The 26376-nt window shown below is 32.8% G+C and overlaps 1 protein-coding gene across 1 annotated transcript in view; it reads left to right on the top strand.

Annotated features, from left to right (window-relative positions):
• The window catches only part of TMEM232 (transmembrane protein 232), a 160228-nt gene that overhangs the window by 29138 nt on the left and 104714 nt on the right, over positions 1-26376 (top strand). Inside the window, exons 7-11 of the mRNA XM_023533626.1 lie at positions 739-838; positions 3112-3278; positions 9555-9709; positions 20641-20764; positions 21761-22010. Of these exons, the coding sequence (XP_023389394.1) occupies positions 739-838; positions 3112-3278; positions 9555-9709; positions 20641-20764; positions 21761-22010 (796 nt within the window). The remainder of the gene's footprint in view (positions 1-738; positions 839-3111; positions 3279-9554; positions 9710-20640; positions 20765-21760; positions 22011-26376) is intronic.

Raw genomic sequence — 26376 nt, 5'->3', positions numbered from 1 at the left:
AGCAATTTAGGCACTTGTGTACTATTTATTTCTATACTATATGGGTTTTTTTTTTTTTGTCATTTCTTGTGAAATCTTGCATATTGTATGATTTTGAAGGTAGTACATTTTCTGTAGTCTATGTAAAAAACTGTTTCAGCTATACATGTATTTTAAACTTCACAGGGTTTGGGTAGTAATGATTTTTTTTCATGAGGGATTGGAGATCTTAGTACAGCATGCTATGCACAGGCAGAATATTTCTCAAAAATATCTAAAGCAATGTTTTTCAAATGTTTTGACTGAAACCCATAGTGAAATATCTTTTGCATTGCAATCCAGTACACATATTAATACACATTTATTTATATACTGAAACAAGGAACTGTGTAATGTACTATGATATTTTCTCTTCTCTTTCATTTTATTTAAAATCCCCTCTCAATTGATTTCATGACTCACTTAAAGGGCATGACTTGCAATTCGAAAAATACTCCTCTAAAGGACATAGAACAAAATATATTCAGTGTTGGTCATTATATGTAATGTAGAGATGATTTATAAAAGTTTTTTTTGGCCGAACCAGTATTTCAGCCTTGATATAAAACATTTTAAAATTATTTCAAAAGCACATAATCTCAAGAGTTTGAAATTGTTCCATCAAAAGCAAATGTAATAAGAAAATAGTTTATTTTCCTTATGGTTTTTAAACATTTATTGATGCAACACAGAAACACTTTTTTCTTTCTCTTTTGACAGATTGGCTATTTGGTCTTCTTACGACTTTTTATTTATTTCCTGCATGGTCATCTAGAATGTTTTAAACAACATTTGCTTAGGCTTCAACCATATTTATACGGTAGACTATCCTTTTTTTTCTATACTTATAAATGTTTAATGTTATATTTTGAGAAGCTCAGACTATCACTATGAAGAGCATAAGCTGTATTTCATTTTTTATGAAAGATAATAGGTATATTATTGAAGAGTACAGTTTCTGAACTAGATTGCATGGATTTTACTTTTTAACTGTCCTAGTTAATTAAGTCTATGACCTTGACCAACTAATTTTCCTCATCTGTAATAGTATCTACCTCTCTGGATTTAATAGAATTAAATTCATATTTTAGTTAGGTAACACCAGTGGCAATGGACATGCTGGACTGGAGTATGGGGAGAGTGGATGCGAGAGGTCAATTTGCTACAATATTCGTATAGGCAAAAGATGTTAAATATATGAACTATTAAAATGAGACTAGGATGGAATAAAATAGCTTTGAAAATGTTTAGGAGAGAAAAGACACTGCACTTAGTGATCTATTGGATCTAATCTATATATAAGGGAAAGTGAGAAATTCAGGAGAAATCTTAAGTTTTACATATGGATTAATCGGGTCAAGAACATTGGGCATATTGAATTTAAACATCACTCAGGTATAGATATTCAGCAAGCAGTTAGAAACAGATTTGGAACTAGGGAAATAAATAATTGAACTGGGATTCAATTATTTTATTGATATTAATATGAAAACTTTGACAGTCATCCATATTAACGTGGCTGAGATAACCTGGGAGGTGGTGGTGAGTATAAATTAATTCTAGGAATAGAATCTTGGGAAACATAAGCATTTAATAGATTATTGGAATAAAAAACATCAATAAAGGAAAATTAAGGGAAATAGGAGGGAGTGATGACATAGAAATCCCCCCCTCCAAAAAAAAGTAATTCAAGAAGATCAAAATTATCAACAGCTGTAGAAATATTAAATAGTAGGAAGTCTGAAGTGATGATGGGTTTCTTCAATCAGAAGGTCACTGCTGATCTTAGGAGCATCCTGAGTGGAGAGATAAAAGCAAAGTTCAGATTGAACATAAACAGAGTGAAGGGAAAGTTTAAGCATAAGACAGAGATAGCAAACTATTTCGAAAATCTTAGCTATACAAAGAAAAAGAAATATGTCAATAGTTTAGATGAAAAAAACGTCAAAACAAGAGAAGATTAGTATATTGTAGAATAAGAGATGAAGGGACTCAAGATACAAAAAAAGAGAATGGTGTTTGATGGAAAAAGTCACGGAGGAGGGAATAAAAGGTGGAAATGTTTTGGAGGATGACTGGCATGTACCACTACTACAAGTTCTGACAGGGTGTAAAACCAAGACAAGGCTGTAGACTGGCAGAAAAAGAATTCATGTCTATCATATCACTTGTTTTGATTTCATCATTACATTATAAATCCTTTCTTTAACTCCTCACTGTGTTCAGCATAGTGATTCATCAAATATTTAGATGATGGTGGCAAATAAATATTGAAAAATTATTTGAATCAAACCTGAAATTCTCACATTAGCCTGTTATTGTGGATATGTCCCAAGAAAACCAATATCTTTGTTTCACATAAGGATAAAATCCCCAGATTTCTCCCTTTTATCAAATACTGTAAAATTGAGCCTTACTTAGGCTACATTTCTATCTTCAGCAACAGGCTGATTCCTATCTGAGGCTATTAACCGTTGCTATCTATCCATATATCCATTCAGTAGAAGATTGATTATTATTAATTTTTCCACTGTGTCGCTAGACTAAAACTCAGAGATTGTCTAACAGTTTATAAAAAGAACAGCACAAAGATGGTTCTGTTAAACATCATAGTCTTATGTTAAATGACATAATTGGTGCTATATTTAAAATACATACTTTTAAAGATTAATAAGAACATCTTGAAAAGGAATAAAAATGGAGAATGTTAGATTGAAAGCAATGACATTGATTTGTTTGTAGGATTACCATTTTAAAGTATCCATTATGAGTATAGTATCTCTTATAACTTTATTTTCAGCTGAAAGTTTCCAAGCATTGTTGTACAGTAACTATACTTAATTGGGCATTTAACCATTATGCAATTGCTGCTCTGAATAATATAAACTCTTACGTATGAATTATTTACCTTGTAGTTTTCTATTACACCAGCAGGTGTCATACATAACATAATAAATCTTGAATACATGGGAAACTGTACAGTAGTTTCAGCATCAAAGTACTGAATTTAATTATATTTTAATAACTAAGACAAATGAACACTATGCAAGATATTAATGAAATATTTCTCTCAAATTTTTATTTTTACAAAAGCACTTTCTTTCTCTGGAGAATCATATTACAAGTATCCAAACATCTTTTCAAATGTGCAAATTATTCTGAAAACCATGGAAATTATATGTAAAAGAGAATTATTTTCTGGATCAGTTTTTAGCCCTGTGGAAAACAAGGAACAATATAAGAACAGAGATTCTGACATGGTGAGTATATCTCAATGTGTGATGAATCGGATAAGATTGCTATGATTAAATAATTGTACTAGCCAATTCATTAAGCATTACCGAAGATGATTTTAGCTTCAGGGAGGAGTGAACAGCAAAGACACTAAATTCATGCAGCCATACACACATTTCCTGGACAGTAGTTAGTTAAGATGATCAGTAGCAGGCATCAATATGCATCGCTGCTACTTTAAATAGAGTAATGCCACAATACCATCTTCCTTATAGAGTCCATCTTGGCTATTTAATGGAAAATTGCAACATAATTTAGTTTGTTATAAAAGAACATTTTAAGATATTACATTTTTATTAAAAGAAAATTGTGTAAAGTGCAGGCTATTAATGAAAGCAGGTATAACATTTTTATGCTTCGATAATTCATATGTAATAACATTGAACATGCTATTAAAACCACTGAAAAAATTTAAATGGTTCAAAATTGAAGAATTAAAATAATCCCTTATTTATGAAAAACCTTTTTAATTTCTAACTTAGATATTAGTGATTAATATTAGAGAAAACTGGCTATCAATTCTATAATACATGTAATAAATTATTATGCAAATGTATTATGTAAACAGAAATACAGCGACTTGTATAATTGTTCATATACTTTATACACTGATGTTCTTCAAAAGGTAAACTTCAGTCTCTAAGGTTCATAATGCTTTATTTCCTTTTCTCACATATATTCCAAAAAAAAGGAGTGAACTCTTCGAAACCTTGATTCTTTTACTATTTTATTTTTGTCATATATATGTATTATTTTATACTTTATAAATAGAAAATTTATTTTTCTAATAATTTTTTTAAAAGAAAAAATACTTTTAACATAACATAAGTAGAAACAACTAAGGATAATTAAAGAAGATTCTCTTTTTAAATAGTTTTATCTATGAGTTGCCTCACAGTTTTCTCACATTTCTTTTGGTCCCTTTCTAAAACTAACTCAAATTTAAATATATAAAGAAAAACATTTAACCACATCTATTTTTACTCTTTCTAGATTTTAGTGTATCTCTTTGACTCATTACTTGGTGAAACATTTATATAAAGAATGACATATATTGAGTAATATGAATCTTATGGTTATAATTACTAATGAACGCAAATTGCTTAATGTGTAAAAGGGACCTTGTTTTCAAGTTTAAAAATGTTATAATGATAAATATATAATCTAAGATACTGAGCAACAGAAAAGAGTACTGATCATGAAGAGGAAAGATCTGCTCACCAACTGGCTGTGTGATCCAGAGGGGTCCGTTAAACCCTCCAAATCCCCATTTGCTTATCTTTAAAAAGGCATCACTTCACATTGTAAGGTATAAAAATGTAGAATTACTATGTCATACACCTGGAACTAATATACTAATATAATATTAGATACCAACTATATTTAAAAATGATATGTGCAATCTTCTTAACCATCTCTGAGTTGCTTAATATAAGCATTACTTTTGAGTCATGTTACTTATGAAGTAAAGCTGAGTTTCATTACTGACCTTCTAAAAAAAAGACATCGCCATTGCTGCCACCATATTCATCATCATCATATTTGCCCTCATTAATCTACAGGATTGTTGTGAAGATTACAAAACAGCATGTACCTTGGAAATTATTAAATGCCATGTAAATGTAAATAATGCTTATTGAAAATATATTTATGAACTCACTTTAACTTAGGCAGATAAATATAATAATTTTCATCTAAGGACATGATGATGCTGACTAAATGATTGTGCTTAACGGTGTAGTTAATTATGCTTAACTTAATGTAGTAGTTTTGCTTTTAAACAAATAGGATTCTGTGAAACCTTCATGACATAAGTGTTCTGGTTGTGAGACAGGCAACCTTCAATGCTGATTCTGTTTCTTTTTAAGAATCAATCTTTTTGTCACTCTTGGTGCATCCACAGCAAGAAAACGGAAGCTTACGGTTGGTTGTACAGCCTGGTGTGAACTGGAAGGGGCAAAAATGTCGACACATGAAAAGAATGTATCTCCTTAGAGTGAGAGAAGACGCTGTTTCTGTGTCTTTTTCCACTTTTTAGAACTACAGGCATAGTTTAAATCTTTTCTAAATTCTACAACAGCTATGATTCTGAGAAGGGATTATAACAGATTGTAGCTTATCAGATATATTGCTCTCCTTGTTCTCCTCCAGTTACCTCATAATGTAAAGAATATACAAAGCAGTGTAGCCACAGTGCCGCTAAAATTGCTTCTTGAGCAAACTGATTCAGTGCTTGATTGCATGTTCTCATGTCGTTCTCCAGTTTCAGCCCAATTTCTCCGGTAGTAATTTAAGCTAGCCTCTCCAGTTCGGCTGAATATTTATCTATCTAATACCTTCTCTCTCAACTCTGGGAGAAGAGCAGGTAAAAAAGAGAGAGAGCGATGGGAATATAAAAGATACATTTGTATTCATTCTCCATTCTTTATCATTAGTATGCTATAATAGAGGATTGTGGATTTATACCTATAGCCCTTAGCCTCCAATAATGCTAAAAGGTCCATGATGGCATATTTGGGCCACTGTAAACTATTTTATTTTTAATATACTTATAAGCATTGGAGTACAAGCATAATTATTTAATTTGTTTTCAAAGTGTTGCTATAAAATTGCTGAAAATAATAAGAACTCTGTAGGACATCCACATTAGGATACACACAAAATGGGTGCTGGTTCTATTTAAGAATAGGACATTTCCTTTCTCTGCTGCTGGAACCCATTTCTCATTTTAATATCCTTTTAAGCTGATCTAGACACAGGGTTTCCATTGACTTTGACAAATGGGACACTTTAATTAGCTCTGTGGGTTGCAGAGCCAGATTCCTGGGTTGAGTTTTCCACTCTGTACTTCGCTCACTAGCAAAGCTGAAATTGCTAAGCACAGTTGTCAACATGATAATAACATAGTTCTTTGGAGAAGGTAGATTCAAACTCAACTAAAATGCTATAGACCCTTTACAGAATAGTTGCAGCTATCCTAAACTACAAATGGTTTTCTGAAAACTAGGAAACACATGGAGTTTACATTTAAAGGTGATTAGCAATTTCATCCTCTAATGCTTTAAGTACTTGGTAAACCAAAGGCATTATCTAAATTTGGGACATTTTGTGCTGTACTGTAATTGTAAATGGTTCCTAGGAATTGGGTTAGACTGAGATACAGGTTCTTTAAAATTAGGAACATTATCCTATGCTTCATGTCCTGCTATCCAAATAAGAGATTTATATTGAAAGCCCTTTCATGGCAATGTCAACCATCCTCAAAATGACTGAAAACAAGAATAAAACTCAAAAAGTTGTCCCTGAGCAGCCAAAATAGAGCCTGTACTTTAAACCTCATTTCTGTTATAAAAGAGAGCTTAGTCAGACAGAGCTTGTGTTCTCAAATTCGCATAAAATTCAAGCCGATGTGGTTATCTGAATTCTTAGCCAATAGAAGATTAATAACGCTTTTGTAGGTGGGCCTCTCAAAGTAGGCATTGTACGAGCTGACACTCATAGCCCGCTGGAGGAGGTAATCGAGGATGTGACTGTTGGTTGACCCACAAGCTGGCCCCGGGCACCTGGCAGATCCTTACCCCACTCTGTCCTTGGAATGTGTGTCCTGCTCACCATTTCCACAGTGGGAGCCATTAAAAAGGACACAACCTTGAGAGAGCAATGTGTTGTTGTGACCATCTGGATGATATACGTGACTGACCCTGGTTGAGGCCTCTATATAAACTTCAAGATTCTGGCGAGCAGGTGTGGGAATCTACTTTCTATGGCTATTCAAGACAAGCCTCATACTACCTGTGGTAAAAAGATCCCTCTCAACTTTTTAAAAAATGTCCAAACTGTCACAGACTGATAGTATTATAAACTATAATAATAATGATTTACTGAAAATAAAAAAATACATAAAAATGCAAGCATTAATTTTTTTATTAAAATGAAAAATACATAAAATTAACTGTTAAATTGTTATAAAAGTTTCTCAATATATATTCTTTATTTCTGTGCTGTAGTTAAGTTTGCAGAGGGCACATATCTGCCAACCACCCCTTCAGTGGGACCGATGTAGTGCAAAGGCAAATAACTCTACACCATCTAATTGCTTTGGTCTGTTATGCTGATGATGTACATAATTGTATTAAATAGCATAATTATCATTATTATATTAATTCCTTCAAGTTCAGCAAATATATTTTTCTTTTGACAAAGGGGAAGAAATTTCACCAAAATTTCTATGCAAATATTTGAAATATATAAAGCCTCACTTACCAGGAAAATTTGCAGATGTGGCAGGTTCATTTGCTCTCGATGCCAATGGCCATCAGTGAAAGTCCACCAGGAGCACATGCAGTTAAACCCAGCAGGCTTTTCATTGGTCGCAGAGAGAGAACACATGCCCAAGGAACCACCAGAGAGGGTTAGAAGAATGAGTCTATTGTAGGATTTGGACTTTGGGTGATTTGGGGAGGCTCTAAAGAAGAAGGGGTTCTCTCTAAATTTGATGCTGCCAGAAAGTAGAGACAATTTTATGATTGGGTATTTTTGTAGATGGCACAGTGATGACTTTTTGTCTATGCTTAGAAAAAATGATCAAGTGGCTTTGTTTGTTTATTTATCATGGTCTCAGTAATATTGCCTGAGGTTGATATTCTGTGAGTTTATATCCAACAAACCTGATTGTGAGTGTAATAATATTGATGTCAAATCAGTTCCAGACATCAAAGACTGCTTTTTTTCTTTCTCAATGATCAGTAAAAATGGCATCATATAAAAATGAAAATAAAATTTAAATCTTGCTCATGGTTCAAATCCTGGTCTTTTCTTTGCCACATGCTTTTGGGAATTTTCTCTGGTGATGGTGCATAAGTTTGTTAACAAGAATTTTTGACCTAACTGAATAGCCTATGTAGCCATGCAATGTACATTATTTTTTTTAAAAGGTCAATTGCTTTAATTAGTCAAGCCAACCACAAGTTTCAAAATATATCTACTTAGATATTTATTTTGAATAAGTTTGCAACATAAGGCAGTCAGGCATCCAGGCAGAGACATCTAGAGCAATTTGAGAAAATAATTTCATTTTTATGGGTTCCATTTTTGGGTGGGCTCAACCGTGAAGCAGAAAATTGAGTTATTTGGATAGAATATGTGTGTTTACTGAAGTCAGTACATCTCAGTCCGATATCTTCCAATATTTTAGAATAAAAGTTTTCTGTGGAATATTCTAACATTCTAAACAATGACTTGTTTCCATTTGCTTTTCTGAATAATTGTTCCCCAGAGTCAGTAGCCTTGTTCAGAGACTTTATCTTACTATGCCTTTATCTCTAGTGACTGAATTCCTGACATAAAGTAGATCAATACACACCTGTGGGACCTAACTAAATAGTTTACTAAAAACTTAAAATGTCTTAGTTTAAATTTAATTATGAACTTTTAGCTGTATATCTTGAGTACTCAACATGAAAATTATCTTTAAATTGTAGTCCTGATGCCTTATATAACAAATGAGAATTATAAAGTCCTTTAGAGTCTATTTAAGTGTTTCTTTTGAGTGTAAAAGAGACACCAGCTAAGTTAGCAATGCGAGTATATATCATGGGATGTGTATTTGAATCTTTACTGTTGGGAAAAATTCAATGAGAGTGCTATGTTATCATCATCTAACAATAAAATCGGTTTCTTTTTTACCAATTACTTCGCTAGACCAATTAAATCTATAAAACTGTTAGAAAGCACTCTAAGAAAAAAACGAATAACAGCCCATTTGTGTTCTGAATTTGGAGGCTTTTAAAATATTTAGTAGACATTGACCATGTCCAGCTATGCATGTATTTTGTTCCTTAAAGTGGAAATCCACGTTTTAAAACCTAATTTGCTATTTGACCATTGTTCAAACTTCCTCTGTCCCCTCCTCCTTGGATGTCACAGAGAACTAAGTCATATGGAGTCTAAGAGGCATAATTGTGTCTAGTAGTTGTTTCTTGAAGAATACAGGATTTTTGTCATTGTAGAACTGATGTCTTTGAACACCAGAAACCCCTGTGAAAATATATTAAGATCTTAAGTTCAAATTAACTTACAAAATATATATACTTACAAAAATATATTTGAGTAAATTGTTCCACTTGGTGAAATATGAAGTATAAGAAAAAATGCATTTTCATTTGTATATTTGAAATTTATTTTTTATGTTTATTCAAGTTAAAGAATTCTTCCCCAGACATATTTTCATATTTTAATTCCAGGACCATTTGCAATTTAATCAGGAAGGATATGAAGTTAACCACCTGCTCTGGCACTGTGTTGCTGCTTGGACTTGTGTTCAGAAGAATAGTCCTCAGTTGCATAAAGTGCTTGAACATCTCATCTTTTATAAAACACAGCTTCAACAGAAATGCTGGTAAGCGGAATTCTAAAAATCCAAAGTAACTAACTCATGGAGAAACTTTTGTGTTTAAATGTTAAGTAACCTTTGTACTTAAATGTTAATCACACCTTAGCTGACTATAAAAAAATGTATAATCTCACTTCCAAAGGCAAGGGCAATTTATATATTTTTGTATTAGTTCATTTTATCAATAAATTGTTCTTGTTTTTCTTTTTGGCTGATGAGCAAGCATGTATTACACACTTTGTCTTTATTAAATAAAATTTATTACTGGTAAATTCATTCCCACATTTAAAACACTTTTCATTTTCTAAGTTGTTAAACAACAAAAATGAAGTAGTTTATTATCTTAAAGGAAATATACTAAGATTCTGTTTCTTTCTGCCTTACTTGTAATGCCTAACAAAAATGAATCTTGATTGATAAGTGTTAGTTTCCTCCTGTATACATGTTAATTTGAGAAAGGAAAAAGCAATCTTAAATTACTACAAAAGAGAGCATGTGTTTTAAAACACATTTAAAGGAGTATTTCTGAGGAAATTGATCAGAGATATCCTTTTCCAATATTTGAAGACGATCAGAATTTTGAATTTCTTTTCTAATGTTAACAATAATAATCTGCTATGCCATATCAAGTTTCAAATTCAATTGTCATGAATTTTTTTCTAAATTAGTTCAGTTTTTAAGCCTCTGGCAGCCTACTCTGCACCAATGATCTTTGTATGTGCAAACTATAAGAATCTGCAGCATTTCTTATGATTGAAAGCTGTTTTCTCAGTTTCATTTGGAAGTTTTGGGAATTCTCTCTAGATATGTAAAGAAAGATTTCTGGAGGATGCTTAATTTCCTAGAAATAGCCTAGTTTAGAAGAGAGTTTATCAAGAACTTCTTTTGTCTCATGGTCTGATGAGAGCAACCTGCTCAGTTTCAGTTAACAAAGCTCATGGTTCTTTTATATTTTAACAGTAAGGGTAGTATCTTTAAATAGGAAAATCACAATGCAAATAGAATATATCTCATATCAGTACTACAGAATATTATTTTAATAAGCATATATTAACATAGAACTGCTAAATACAAGAAAAGTTAGCATTTTATTGGTGCAAATTAGGCTGTTATGAAAAATGTGATTCTTTCAGACCACTCTTATTATAGAAAATACATTGTAGAGGATTCAAACATACAATTTAATTTTCAAAAGTATTGTAGAGTTTTTGGTATGCTCATTGATCGAAGCCATCAGGAATTGGTGGTCTCGTGAACCCGAAAAATGAGGATGCAGACACAAAGGAAGAGGTAGAGCGATAGGGTTTATTGAAGTGCAGAGTTACAGTTCTCCTGCGAGAGGAGGTACCCGAAAGTGGGATGCCCCCTTTCCACACGTTGTCCAGGCTCTCGATGTCTCAAACAAAGAATTGAACAAGACACAGTAGTATAGCAGAAAAGAATAGCTTTATGGGAAGAGAAAGTGAAGCAACAGTATGCTTCCAGACCTGGAAGTGGCCTGAGCAAGAGAAGGGTGGCTCAAAGGCTCAAGGGCTCAGAGGCAAAGCCTTTGGGGTTTTTATCCCTATTTGCTGTGTGTGGTTACTTTTCTTAGAGGAGTGGGCTTTCTTGATGGACGACTAAGACTGACAGGACTCAGTGATTCATTGTTTGCTCTCTGCGCATGTTCGTTCCTAGAATTCAGTCTGTTATAATGATATTAATGAAATTCCGGGCAAATGCGTTATATTATGATGGCATAATGAGGCTCAGGTGAGTTGAAGATCATTATGGTTTCATTGTGCAAGCAACTGGCTTAAACTAGTACCCAATTTTCTGCTTACTTGTTTCCTTTTATGAGTTACTTTTAGCCTAAAAATGCCTTTTGGCTTACTTAATTGTGGGTGGACTGGGGCAGACCCTTTCTAGAATAGGATGACCTCAGCATTTTGCAGGTGGACCCGAAACCCCTCTATCTAACTTTGCTGCCTAACCTTTTTCTAAGAGCTATGAACTCCTTCTTATTAGTATGGCTGTTGAGGGGCCGGAGGTCTCTTCTTCTGTGCTTCCTGCTGAGAAGGGTCATAGTCCCTGCCTATTGCGATTTCATGGAGCTCTTTCCCTCTCTGTCTCAGTCAGAATGGGGTTTTGAGTATACTGCCAAAATGCTGCCTCTGTCCCTAGACAAGGAAAAAAGAAGATACAAACTTGTTATTTAAATCATATATCTATTAATTTTCTATTATTGATTTGCCAATTAAGTGAGTGAAGGAAAAGAGGCTTGTTTAATATATTTCATAAAGAATAAAAAACCTTTGGGCTAAAGGTCCCCCCCCTCCCCTTGAACTCTAAGGGCCTTGCCTGACCTAAAGCCATTTCTGCTTACAATGGACCGATGATCCTTATCAATAGCCAGAGGACCTGAGTCACCAGTTTCAGAGTAATTATCTTGAGGGAGAAAATCTTTTTCCAAAGAAAGGAAAAAAGGAAAAAGACTTAACTGTGTATACTTAAAAAAAATTAAAAGTTCTCTAAGTACATCTTGTAAATGAATGATTGCTCATATCAAAAGGACAACTAGAGCCATTTTAGCTCTTGGAAGACTCTAACTTGATTTTAAAAATAACAGAAATCATATTTTAACATATAAAAATAAATATGACATGACTTTGCCAAATTTATTTTCAAAGTTTTCTAATAATTACCAGGTTTAATAAAAGAGGTTTAAATAAGTGCTGAGATAGTAAAAATGGATGGTTAAGAATATTTGATTCTGAAAGTCAAAGAATTGTTTCTTTAGCCAATTTTTAGTTTTACTGTATTGCATCAACATTGATTTAATTTAATTTGTTAATGATTTGTCTTTAAGGTAGTTATTTTTCATACTTTATATTTTATAGATTTGTACATGTTGGAGATAACACATCTTTTTTACCTTATGAAGGAAGAAACTGAGGCCAACTTTTTTAGGCCTAGTGACTAGAGCCAGATTTTAAGGGCCCCAATATAGCACTCTTCTTATTACATCATCCCACTATCGTTTTGGCTGTATTTTTAAGGAGATAAATGCTTTGAGGCACCTTGTCACAGAATCCGAACTTCTCTTTTCTGGAGTAGGGGGTATTGTGGAAATCTATTGAGTGAGAAGATGACAGTGTTTAGACAATGCTGAATGAACAGAGGGGTAAATTGAAAAAAATGGTGAAGCATAGTGACTGCTTATAATAGATAGGAAAAGATAATTATTTTAAAAAGCACTGCCAGATAGTTTTGATTCTATTTCTTATGTTTTTTTTTTAAAAAAAAAAAGATTTAATATTCTTTTTTTTAAAAAGAAGAGATGACTCTAGTCAACAAAAATAATCCACTAACATTAAAAGAATAATGTTTTTTTCAAGTTAACAATTTCGCTAACTTTTCTGTTAGTCAAATTTTCAGTTAGTTATAATGATAATATTATGCCACAATTTCAAAAAATTAACTTTTCTTCTAACAAAATATTTGTTATTTATGTAACAGCCTATACAGCTTTTAAGATTATTTTAGATAAAACAAACTGCATTGTAATTATCAAAACCAAACAAGAAATGCTTTAGACGGTCTCATGTACTCCTAAGATTGAGTACGTGTGAAAAATTAAGAAAATGAACTGAATATATTTAGAATGAAATAGAAATATTGAGGCATCAGGCCTCGATAGTAAATCAAGACTTCGTCAAGATTTGCTGGAGCAAATAGCCTTAAAATTGTGACTCTTGGTAGAGGTGTTTTTGGTTTAGTACCAGAAATCAATGCCAAGTGGCTATTAATAGGAGCAGTTTCATTTTCCATGCATGTCAGTAATGTACTATGATGGTGTATAAATGTTCAGAGATTTAAAATGCAGAGGGCAACCACTCAACTGATTGATCAGAAGAAATTTCATTAATACTGGTAAAAATTACTTGTGTCCATATTGGTGAGCACTGCTTATCTGCCCATTTCTGATGCTCTCCATCAGTAGAGAATTCATCATGTACATGCCTGCCTGACTTTTTATAACCTCCTTTATAAAGATCACGCAATTTGTACCTAAGGAAAGAAATGGAAGCAAGTGGTTTCAGCTGAGCCTAGAAATGAGTAGGCCCAGGATCCATGAAAGGACTCAGAGAAAGACTCTCAGAATTAGAGCAACCTCTACTTGCTGGGAGATGGGGAAAAACTGAGGAAAGAAAATGTGCTGAAGATAATAAATGATAAAACAGGGTGAAGTAGAGAAAAAGGGAATATATGCGCCCCTTCCAGCTGCCACGCACCAACCTTTATCTTGGAAGTTTAGCTTCTTTCAGCCACAGATAAGCAGCTTGCTGCTGTAAGGCAGATTTTCATATAATATGCTTAAATTTTACATGATGCTTCATACTCTCAGTGCTCCACCCTGTGGTTTGGCCTTTTATAAATTGCCCCATTTGCTCTGAGGAGATAGCTCAAGCCAGCGCAAAAGGCTTTCTAATCTAACATGAAAATAATGAATTGTGTTTATAATTGAATTATTGGCCAATGAAGACTGCTGAGAAATGCATTATGGCATTTCGGTAGAGCAGTATAACATATAAAATTATATCTCCCAAAGCAAAATAGTCAATTTAATGCTCTCTATGAATGTAGTCCAAAAAGGCTTGACAATTTAAAATTATATCGACATGGCAAGTGTTTTCTAGACACAGAGTATTTGGGTTTGCATTGAAATGAATTGAACAAAGAATCAACTGCTTTCTAAGGGCAGCAAGACCTTTATTTCTGGCTAGATCACTGATATCCATATTGTCTATCTCTATGAACTCTAATAATTATAATAATGTTCATATGACAGTCTAACCAAAAAACCACTCAAGCAAAGTTTTCATCAATAATCCTCCTTATTATTGATGAGCTGAGATGTCAATGTTGGTCCTTACTCTTCTGATTCATTTCTTGGATTTCTTATTGATCCTTAGATCCTCTGAGCTAAATATAAACATTTAATCTCTATCAAGGGTAAATATATAAATTTTGCTTTGTTACATTACAGTGCAGTGAAAAAAATATTCAACCTCAAATCAAAAGACCTGAGTTTTAGTCCTATCTCTTGTTACCTGTCTTATTTTGAATGAGTCATTTAAACCCTGTGAACAGAGTCCTTTTAGCAGTTAAATATAGATATATGTTACCCCAAAGGGCTTTTGAGAAATTTAAGTAAGATTAGTGATATGAAAATATTTTTTATATGCCCATTCTCTCCTAATATTTCATTTCCTGCTATTTCAGATTTGAATTAATTTTTTTCCAGACAGATGCCTGCCTACTGAGTTTCTATCTCAGTGCCTGACACGTGTCCTCTGCTCAAGTTAACCAACTTAGACAGCTTAACTACTATATTTCAAAACTGTTCCCCTGCTTTCTATTCCCATTGTCACAGTCTTGGCTTGGGCCATTATTGTCTCATGACTCTTGCAGTTTATTAGGCGGTTTCTTTGCGTTTTCTCCTCAACAATCTATCATACTCTGCTGCCAGGGCTACAACATTCTCTCACTTAAAATTATTTAGTAAGAATGTTTTTACATGGCACAAGGGTTGCAGCTCCTATCAGGGTCTTATAACTTGCCATGATTTTAAAAAATCAAAAAGAGCAAAAACAAAGACTAAAATATCTTGCTATTGGGATTAATTACCACCAACTAGCGACACAGAAATGCCTGAATGGAAGAAAACAATTAGTGACTCACTTGTCCCTTCTCTGGTGAGACAGCAGTTGTTGCCTGTTGACACTCCATCCCTTTGTTCTGCCCCACATTCTTCCCTGGAGCTCCAGGAAAGAATTCTGTAGTCAGGAGAAAGAACCATTTTAGCAGACATGCTAAAGACTATTTTTTTTCCCATTTCTTTTGAGTATCAAAAATCAGGAACTAACAAGAGAAATGTATTCTTTAAACTAGTTTTCTTGAATGGTCAAAATCAAGAATGAAATGCTGACAGCCCTTTCTTTTCCATGTGCAATGATAATGGAGACTAATTTATTTATACTAATCCTCCCCTTCCTGGCCTGTTAATATAAACTTGAGTTTCTGATGATATTATGGTTAAATCATTATTTAAAATGTTCTATCTTCTCCTTAAAGAACTCTTTGTATATTTACATTTGCTTTTTGGATCAGATTTATAAAATTATTTTGACTTATTAAAATTTATCTTTTTTTCCAGTCACTATCAGCAATTTAACAGTAGATTTTTCATTTTCTTAAGCTCTTAAGTACTATTCATTTTTTGATTTAGTTGAGTAAATTTCTAAGTATGAATATAGGTGACCTATTTTATTAGATGAGTCTTTGATTACACACAACACTTGGCTGAGTGCAGCATTTGTCACCATTTATTTTTCCCCTAAAAAGGATAATGTACTGTATTGTCTGGAAATAGGCTTCTGTCCTCACAGCTTTTTTTTTTTTTTTAATTCCCTCTTTAAATCTCTATATATCACTGTGTTGTTTTATGATGATATGTTCAAAGTCAGTCTACCTCTGTTTTAAATTTTAGGAACATCTTTGTGATTTGGTAGCCAGGCAGTAGATGGCATTCTTTCTTGTCTCACTGGCCATCTTAGGAAGCTGTTGGAGCAGATTCTCCCCTTTGCTTACAGAGAAGCCTCCATTATGTGAAACTGCATGCAAATACTCTAGCTACTGGTTTCCATTCCCTGCAGGTCTTCCACTGATTACTCGCCATTCACGTGTGTTCTCACCTCCTGTCTCTTTGTGCTTAGGTTTTTTCTTACAGTATGGTGGAAAACCCATATATGCCTGCATTGTTTTAAATTAAATTTTGGGCTTCTTGGCATTGGACAGGGTTTCTTTCATTTGGATCCTATTTTCTTCATAACTTTAAATACCTTAAAGTTATTTTGTGGTACTATGGATTCCTTTTCTAGATTTTGTTTCTTTATTTGTTTCAATGGATCTCAGTTTGCTTGCTTTAAATGTAGTCGTCTTTTTCTAAATTAAAGAAGAATTTTTCAAATTCACTCTCTTTCAAGTGTTAGTTTTGCAGTGAACTTCCTCAATTATAGATTCAAATTATAATTTTATAATTTTAATTTCCTTGCAATCTTTTATTTTCTTAATATAGTACCTTTCATCCTAGTATCAAGGCTTTTCATTGTTGTTTCTTCTTCTTGGCTTTATTAAAGCTCCTTAGAACTCTGTAAAAATATGTCCCGATTCCTATAAAAAATCATGTTCAGGACGTGGTTCCATAGCGTAATGGTTAGCACGTCTGCTTTACACGCAGAAGGTGCTGAGTTCATGCCCCAGTGGAGCCACAGCTCATGGTTTATGGCCATGTCACTCTGAACAAGCCCAATGTCTGATCCTGGAAGTGAAGCAGGGTCAGGCCTGGTTAGTATTTGGATGGGAGACCATCTAGGAAGACCAGGTGCTGTACAATCCTCTCTGAGTGTTCAGACTGATATTCTCTTTAACCTTTACTATAACATATTTTTCACTGGTTTCATGTTGGGCCTCCACCATTTTTATTTTACTTACCTCGGAACTAGGAGATATCTATAAAAATTTGGTCTTGGTATTTTTAAATTAGAAGTTTGTGTTCATAGTATACCTAACAGCATTGTTAAAAGCTACAACACTTAACATGCAACATCATCAGGGACCTTCCTATATTCTCCCTACTCTTTGATATTGTACCTTTAAGGAGAAAATGTGCTCCTGTATTCCCTTATAGCACTCCTCCTGCCTTCTGCTCCCATCTCCTCCACACACACCTTCAACAAGCAGTGTTTCTACACCTTTTGTCATCTGGAATTTGTCACCTCTGAATAAGTTTGGAGAGATAAGTATAAAGCAAAGAAACAATACTCTGGCTCTTAAAAAAAAATCAGTACCCCAAAGTAAAGGCACTTTGGCTGATTTTATGAAAAAATAGACAGTAGAGATCTTTTTTAACTATTTTAACTTTCTCCGGGGAAAAAATGCTGCCGTGTTTCACAAAGTGGTACATGAATATCACTTATTGCTCTTCTGAACCCGGTTTCATTAATTCTGTGGTTTATGGAAATTCCACGTAAGTTGCTGCTCTTAGTGACCTCTCTTTCATTCCTAGTCTTCGGAGTTGTGTGGATTTTTGACATCATCACTGTTTCCCGAAGTATCTATTGAAAGATTGAAATAACCCTCTCTCAGGGTTCTGACTTGGAGACATTTAATTCCATCTTTTAAAATTATAATTTTGTCATTGAGAAAACAGATGTAGAGGAATAAGGAGAACCCAGAAAATACTATCTTAGGCAAGCCAGTGAACCTCTGCCTTGAATTCTTTATTTACAAAATTAAGGTGGAATCTATAATACTTATAAGTGATTTTGTACATATTTAATTTCATGGCATTGTAAAACCAAGTCAGTGTATTAACGATTGAGTCTTGGTGTGCTATAATGAGCACAAAGAAGCAAGTGCTGTGTTAAAATTTCTATCCTAATCCAATTTGAATTCTTCTTTCTGTGTACATCGATTTTCAGTTTTGATTTTTAGCAAACATCAATACCTATAAATTGGTGTTTCTATTCTATTTTTGGCAAAAGCATTTTTACTTGTAGAAAGTTCTGCAATCAGCAGCGATGAATGAAAAATAGTGTGTTTCTGGTGAAGCATTTTTCTACCATAGGTGGCTGACACAGATGGATCTTTTCATTCCTTATTTCAGGGAGAGTACCCTAGATTAGTTATAATTTTCCAGATTTAAAAGAGAACAGAAGAACCAAAACATTATGATTATGAGGTATATTCAGGGGAAACGAAGTTTCAGGAACTCTGAGACTACCTTTTCCTTTACTTGACCTTATTGTGCCCTCTGGGCAATGCATACTCAGGATGACACAGTCATCGCTCACTCAGAGGGATCTGGACTTTATTCTTCAGTGACTCAAGGACTTCCCAGGGGAAAACAAATCATATCTTTTGACTATGAGGGGATGGTATTTTTATACTTCAATTCAGTTCAGTATTTTGAACCTGGTCATTTCACACAGAGTATTTCATTTAAGTCTCATAGTGGTCTCTACTCACAGATGAGTAGATTAAGACTGAAATAGGGTACTCAAATTGCCCTGTGTCATATATCTAATTGGTGGAAGAGCTAAGATTTTATCTCAAATTTTTCTGACTCTAAAGTTTATGCTTATAAATGTTATGTTGAGTTATATCAGTTAGGATTCAGTTTTTGTGCATGTAATAGTTACCTGACCACAACAGCATTACCAAATAGGGCTTTATTGCATACAACAAGCAGTGTACTATACTGCTGCACATGCTTGAGGGAATCCACAAGTTTCAAGCTCCTTCTGGCTTCCTTTTCTTCCATTCTTAACATGTGGCTTTTATTCTCATTGTTGCCAGATGTGGCTGCTCTACCTTCTAGTCTCATGTATGCATCACAAAGCCGGAGGAAAAAAATGAGCAAAGGAGAAAAAGCACTTGTTATCTAAATTTAATCTTTTATTATTATTATTATTAATCAGAGAAATAATAGCTCACCTAGAAGCCTCATAATGTATTTCCATTTATATTTCATTGACCAAATCTACATTTATGGCTATCCCAAGCTTCAAGGGAGCCAAGGGAGTCATTTTTTAAATCAGATTTATTGAGGTATCATTTACATACAATAAAATCCACACGTTTTATGTATATAGATCTATGACCTTTGACAAATGCATGCTCTTATGTAATCACTATCCCGATCAAGACATAGAACATTTCCAACTTGAGGAGGCACCATTAACTGAGCACTTTGCATCTTGAACAAACTGACCTTTAGATCTGAAAGTAAGAAGGAGACAAATTATGTCAGATAGGCAATAAGCAACTTTGTAATACTGAAGTTAAATACCGGCGTACTTAAATAATAGTTTGGAAAAGCAAAATAGCAAAACAGGAAATACTCATAGATGAGAGAAGACTTCAGTTATAGCTAACTTAGCTTAAAACATGAACCTGGACAAATCTCTCAAATTTATGTCTCAATTTTCTAATATTAAAAAAAATTAAAAGGTCCTGAATATGTCAAAAATTATGGTTCAGATCAAGTGAGATAATTTGTGTGAAAGCACATTTAGATCTGGAAAGCTCCATTCAATATAAAGAATTGTCTTTTTATTCCATGATTAGAGGTGTTTCTTTTTGAAAATGATGGTGAACTTGACTTACTGGCCTGAAATATCACAACCGTGAAATTAAATTTAGTTGTAAAATGTACTAACTCTTTAACTTATTAATGACCTATAAATCAAGGCAATATGCAGCTCTCGGCAGAGGCTGTTTTTACATTTGCATTCTTATCGGTTCTCTTTCAAACTTATCTCTTTCAATTGGGTAAAAATAGCACTAAATGTATAATTTTATTAAACTATCAGTATATATGTACATTAATGGCTAATAATTGTGAAATATAAATTTTATTTTGAGAAATTGAACTTTTTGTAAAATCAAGTAACGCAGAATTTTTGGAGTATTTAGAAAGACCACTTTTAAATTTGTTCTTTCTTTGGAAAGAAAACACTCTCTTGAAATTCACCCCCTTGGAATCAGTTGCAAAAAGTTAAAAATAAAACCTATTGTGAGATTTTGGAGACAATTTCTAGAACCTGAGCCCTTGATTGCTTGTTATACAAGATCTATAAAGAAATGCGATCATTCGTAATATTTATTACTCTCCAAGTTTTGTCAGAACACTACTTTAAACTCAAATATATTGTCAAAATGTAGCTCTTTCTTGTAGACTTTTATTGTAACCAGTGACAACTAATACTAGTCTTTACTGAAAATAAATGTATCTGGTAATCATTTCTTCTGGCCGATGACCTTTTTCATTAGTAACTGTTTATTATTATTTTACACTAAAGTCTTTGATGTTTTATTAATAAATTTTGCAGGTTGGATTCAGCGCTGGCTTTGTTGGTCCTTGGGGAGGCTGCCAAATTAAACATGGCTTGCTTGAAAATTTTAATGAACCTAATGAGAGATTTTCTTTCAAGCATTATGTCTATTCATATTCAGGTAACAGTACATTGTTAATTTTGGTGTGCAAAAAGATCTGAATAGAAACAATTTTTTTTTTGCCATTGTTTAAATTGTATATCATATTAGGGCTTGTAATGAGTATAACTTTGTAATAATTTTAATTAAGTATAAAAATAAATGCATATTTACCACATATCCCACTATAAATAGGTAAATAGAAATATATATGTAGATAGACATAGAGATGTAGATATAGTTTATATATCTGCATGTGTGCACATGTGCACACAGGAGAGGAACTTTACATTTTAACAAACCTGAGATCATATAGTTATGTGTGGTTTAGTTTCCTGTTTAAAAAATTTCAGTATATCATAAAAACATTTTTTGTTATCTTTATTAAAACTTATGTTTTAGTGGGATGACCTTATTTAATCATTTCTCTATTGTTGAACATTGAGTTTGTTTCTAATTATTCACAGTTAATTACAAATAATGTTGAACTGGTAGTCTTATACATAAAATCTTTATTTATATTTATGACTATTTCTTTAGAATAGATTTGGAAAATAAATTACTGAGTGATAGACTATAAATTTTATTTTTATATTCTTAGGACAAATGTCCAAATTCTTTTCAGAATATATAACTTTCTTGCTTTCCTATGAAAAATGTATAAAAGTACATCATTTTAAAGCTAAATTGAGCTTTACATAAAAGATTCTTTTAAAATGTGACACAGAAAATAGTATCTTGGATTAATTTATATTCCATTGATGACTGAGGAAATTGAAAAGTTGTTCTCTATATACTTTTTAGCTGCTTGTGTTTTAAAATCTTTGAACTAGGTTTTATGCAATCTACCCATGAAAAATCTGTTTTTTAATGAGTACGTTTTAGAAATATTAGTTGATTATGGTCTTTTAAGAACTCTATAAAATTTGAAGATATTTCTTCCTGTAAGTACAATATATAGTTCTTAGTTATAATAGAACATACTTAGATTATCTGAGAACCATTTTCTCATTTTAGGAAGAAAGCTGCGAAGTAGACAATTTTTCCTGGGCCTGGAATATAGTCTACATATATATAACAATTCTTGCAGAAATTTGCCTGTATGCAACCACTTCATATTTGCGAAAAACTGCTTTTGTTGGTTTCTGTCAATGTCAAAGTTCACAAAAGGATATTTTACACATGGACAGACCAAAACAGCCAGAATTGAAGGAAACAAGTATTTTAGGTCTTTTGGACTACTTCTCTTCAAAAATATCAGATAATTGTAAGTAAATTATTTTTCCACTTGATGAGAAATAGTTTTAAAATGTCCTTGTCTACATATAATAAGCCTTTTACAAAAGTTAACATTTCAAATTTGGAGATTAATTTAAATTCAGTAGGACTTCCTAAAAGTTTAGGAAGAATGTTTTATAACATGGAAAGTTTTGATCAGTAATTTTGAGGCAACTGAAATATAAACTAGAGCTAGTTGATTTATGATTCAATTTACATTCTTTGAAATCAAAAGATGACTTTGGGAAAACTTACGAAATGTATGTAAGTTGTTTTATTCTTTTCCACTTAAGAATTTTTCGTCCATCTTGTTCTCCATTTTCTCTAGCCATCTACTCTTTCTCTTGTTCTTTTCCCACCCAGAGGATTTCTCTTCTATCACACATAATTTAGTACGTCCTTCATATCTAACTTAAATTCCATCAAAATGTACCTGTCTTGTATCTCAAGACTAAAGGTCATTTTACTACTGTTGTTCCAGGGGGCTATTAGAATAAAATACTTTTTTTTTTTTTAAAAAAAAAGGGTACTACAGAGACAATATAAATTCAAAAGTGTCCTTGTAGGTTGACTAGGACTTTCTTTATTAATATCATTGCAGTCTGAGTTATTTTAATCTGTTATGTATATGACTATCACTTCTATTATGTTATGTGATAATTGAAACTGGAGAATCATTTCTCAATTACATTTGTATTTTACCCAGCATCTAGTATAGTATTTAGCATATAGTAGATGGTCAATTCATTATAGTGGATTTATTATATAATTAAACAAATCACTGAATTTAAAATATAATTGCAAGATTTTGAAAGTATGAAAGGAGGCAAGGTATTTTTTTCCCTCAGAACCATAGTTCACTCATTGGAGTAAATTATGTTTGAACATATGTTTGAATTTTAAATAATAAGATCTTAGTAGCAGATATTAATTTCATTCTCAAAAAATTTCTCACTATTTTTAATTACTTTCAGTATACATTTGGTTTAATCAGTGGATTAGAATCTATCATTTCTGAATGCAATTTGGCCTTTTCCACTTTTCGAGATTATATTTATTTTTTTATTGGCGCAAATTTTAAACAGATCTTTAGTCTCTGGTGCACAAATTGTATTTTTCCCATATTTACAGTATTGATAAAGTGAAGAGATATTCACTTCATTTGCTGTTCACACTCTTAAGTATTCAGATTGGCTAGAAATCTGAATACTTAACATACAATTATATATAGCAGCTTAACATATAATTATGATTTTTAAACTTCCACTAAATAGATTAACCCACAAATTTTCGATTTTCAACATTTTTGTCTAGAATTAGTTCCTTCTGTCTTCTTTTACTGTTCTCTTTCCTGTGATGAATTCAGAACACATCACTCCATGGGATGGAGGTCTTTACTCCCAGTAGCCTCTTGTCCTCTCTCTGGCCTGACCCCTGAGTGCTGGCATAATCTTATGATGATAGGGTTGCATCTTTCTGTGGATACTCAATTTTTTCCTTCTCCTCAACAATCTGATTTCTTTTCCCCAGCCAGTTGATGATTTTATTAAATTCATTTGCTTATTATTGATCTTTCTTTAAAGTTTCTTATCTTCTTCTAAAAACTTTATTTTGATGGCTCAGGCACAGAATTTGGATAAGTTCTTGCAAGAGGTATTTGTCTTTCCTACTTATCATCTACAGTTTTATATTTCTCAGCTTCCTGGATAACACACCTATAATTTTCTTAGCTCAAATATTATTCTCTTTCCCTATAATTCTATCTGCATCAACAGAAGACCCATTGAAAAGTTTATTGGCATTTATGTGAGCTTTTTTCCTTTTGAGCAATCTATACATTATAGAGAGCTATCTGAGAGTTTGAATTTGCCAAGTATAGAGTCGTCCTTAGTCATTGTTTTCTCATCTTTATGTCTAAATGAGCACACTTGTTTCTTCTTGGTGTGAAATCAATACCAAAGGAAAAGTATAATATCTAAGAAACAACAAATTCTGAGTATGTCCATATGTGTCCCTAGGTGAGATAGCCACATAGATACTTGTACTATAAGTGATTGTCTCTGTAAGGTCGATACTTTTGTTTAATTGCTTATTGAATAAGTCCTATAGGAATTTCTGAATCCTATTGTACCAATTACCAGACAATATTATGAATCAAAGAGCGTTCTCTACAGATCACGTGATGTCAGCATTTTATTCTTTTAAATGGTCTTATAATAGAGAAGTAGAAGAGAATCCCTAACAGGTTGAGTTCTGGAAGGAGGTGCCCTTTGTACATTCACAAGCAGTACAAATGGATTGCTCTTCTGCTTTTACTGATGTTCTTTTTATGCTTTTACTTGAACTCAGCAATAAGCTTAACTGGTATTTTAAAAATGTTTTCTCAACCCAAGTAGGCAAATAGATATTTCTAGCTGTGCAATACCTTTAAAAATTTGATCTGAAATAAAGAGAATAGACATATCAAAATTGCTTCCTCCACAGTCAAAAGTCAATATATTTTCCATGACATCAAATTTATTGTACAAGCCACAAATAATACTAGCGGCACTTGCCTCATAATGATTCCGAATATTTTGAAACCCTCAATACTTACAGCATCTTTGTGGTTTCTTAAGGAAAATATTTAAAATAAGTTGATTATCTGATGACTGTTTCATTAAAGACAGCTCAAGAATGTGAGAAAATTCTTCAATTTTCTTAATCTTTGTCAGAGATGTACCTCTTCTAGACATAAACTTTTAGTCTCCTCCTCATATTTATACTGGATTTTGGCTTTCCTGTATCAGTCACTACCATGAAAAGCTATTATTTCACATGACTGTACAAATTCATAGTCAAATATTTTACCGAATGATAGGACTTAAAAATTGTATTGATGTGATTCATTATAACCTGAATCTTTGTAGGATCACTGATTGATTTTCCACATAGGGAAAATTATTTTGTCTGGGTTTTCTGTATGCATGATTGTTGATAATAATCACCAGTTTTACAAGACCACAAAAAATTGATAGCTCCAAAAAGTAGTAGCATCTCTGCAGGCCTTGTCGACATGATTACTAGAGAGGATAGATCTGTCTTTTTAGAAAATGATATAAAGAACCTAGAGCTACTGATTTATTTAGTTGAAAATGTTTTTTTTTCCTCAAAATTTTACCCTTTAAGTAAGTAGATTTTTTTCATGAGAGTGAAAGAACCAGTTCTGGAATCACATGGCTCTGTATTTTAATTCAGTCACTTGTATCTCGGAATCCTATGTCAAATTATTTAATCTCGCTGATATGATTTCTTTAACTGAAAATTATCATAAGAATGCTATTCATATCACAGGACTTTTTGTGAGAAAAAAACTGTGGAAACATATAAACATTTGCCATAGTACTTTATACACAGTAAAAGTCCAATAAGCGTTAATAGATATTAATATGGTTATTAATGTAGTAATGTTGGTATAATGAGAAAACATCAGTGAGGAAGAATTTGTATCCAGTGGATCCTATTTTATTTACATATAAAGATATGACACTGAAAAACATTTAAAGATGGTATCAATAGCCTTTTGATGAACAAGTCAGTGTTCTTATCGACCATTTTTATATAAAGTCTTTAATATAAAGAAATACTTCAAATTATAATTTTGTGAAGACAGTGTTATAGGAAACTAAGGTAATGACTTCTGTGAAGACAATTTCCTGGTGATCTGATTCGATATGGGAGAAGAGCTTGAAGAATCTAGAGGAATTAATGGCTGCTTAGACTGTGACTTTTTCATTCTGAGATTTTGTTTCAGACAAGATTTTTATAAAGTCAGATGTCTATTAATTTTGGAGTGAGTTCTGTGGCCAATGACTGAAATGCTGAGTTTGGTGTTTTTGATTGAATAGAAATTTCTCTATATGCTTAAAAATACAACTATGCATTTAACATTTGGTTGAAACTCAAGGTGTCTGACTTGTATTATGCCCTCTATGGAGGACCATCTTACACACTTGCCACTGTATGCTGAATTGTTTTCCCCTAAATTTCATATGTTGAAACCATAACTCCCAAACTGACTATATGTAGAGATAGGGCCTACAAGGAGGTAAAGAAGTGATGACAGTAGAGCCCTGAGAGGATAGAATCAGTGTCCTTATAAGAAAAGATACCAGAGAGCTCACTCTCTACACCGTGGGAGAAGGCAGCCATCTAAAATTCAGAAGACAGCTCTCCCCATAAACAAAATCAGCTGATCTGGAACAGCCTAGCCTCCAGAACATTGAGAAAAATAGATAAATTTCTGTTGTTTAAGACATCCAGTCTATGCCATTTTGTTATGGTGGCCCAAGCAGACTAACAAGTGGTATTGAGCG

This window comes from Pteropus vampyrus, unplaced genomic scaffold, assembly GCF_000151845.1.
Source record: "Pteropus vampyrus isolate Shadow unplaced genomic scaffold, Pvam_2.0 Scaffold106, whole genome shotgun sequence".
In the NCBI taxonomy this organism is placed as follows: Eukaryota; Metazoa; Chordata; class Mammalia; order Chiroptera; family Pteropodidae; genus Pteropus; species Pteropus vampyrus.
The sequence above is the reverse complement of the archived record's forward strand: the minus strand, read 5'-3'. Positions and strand labels throughout refer to the sequence as shown.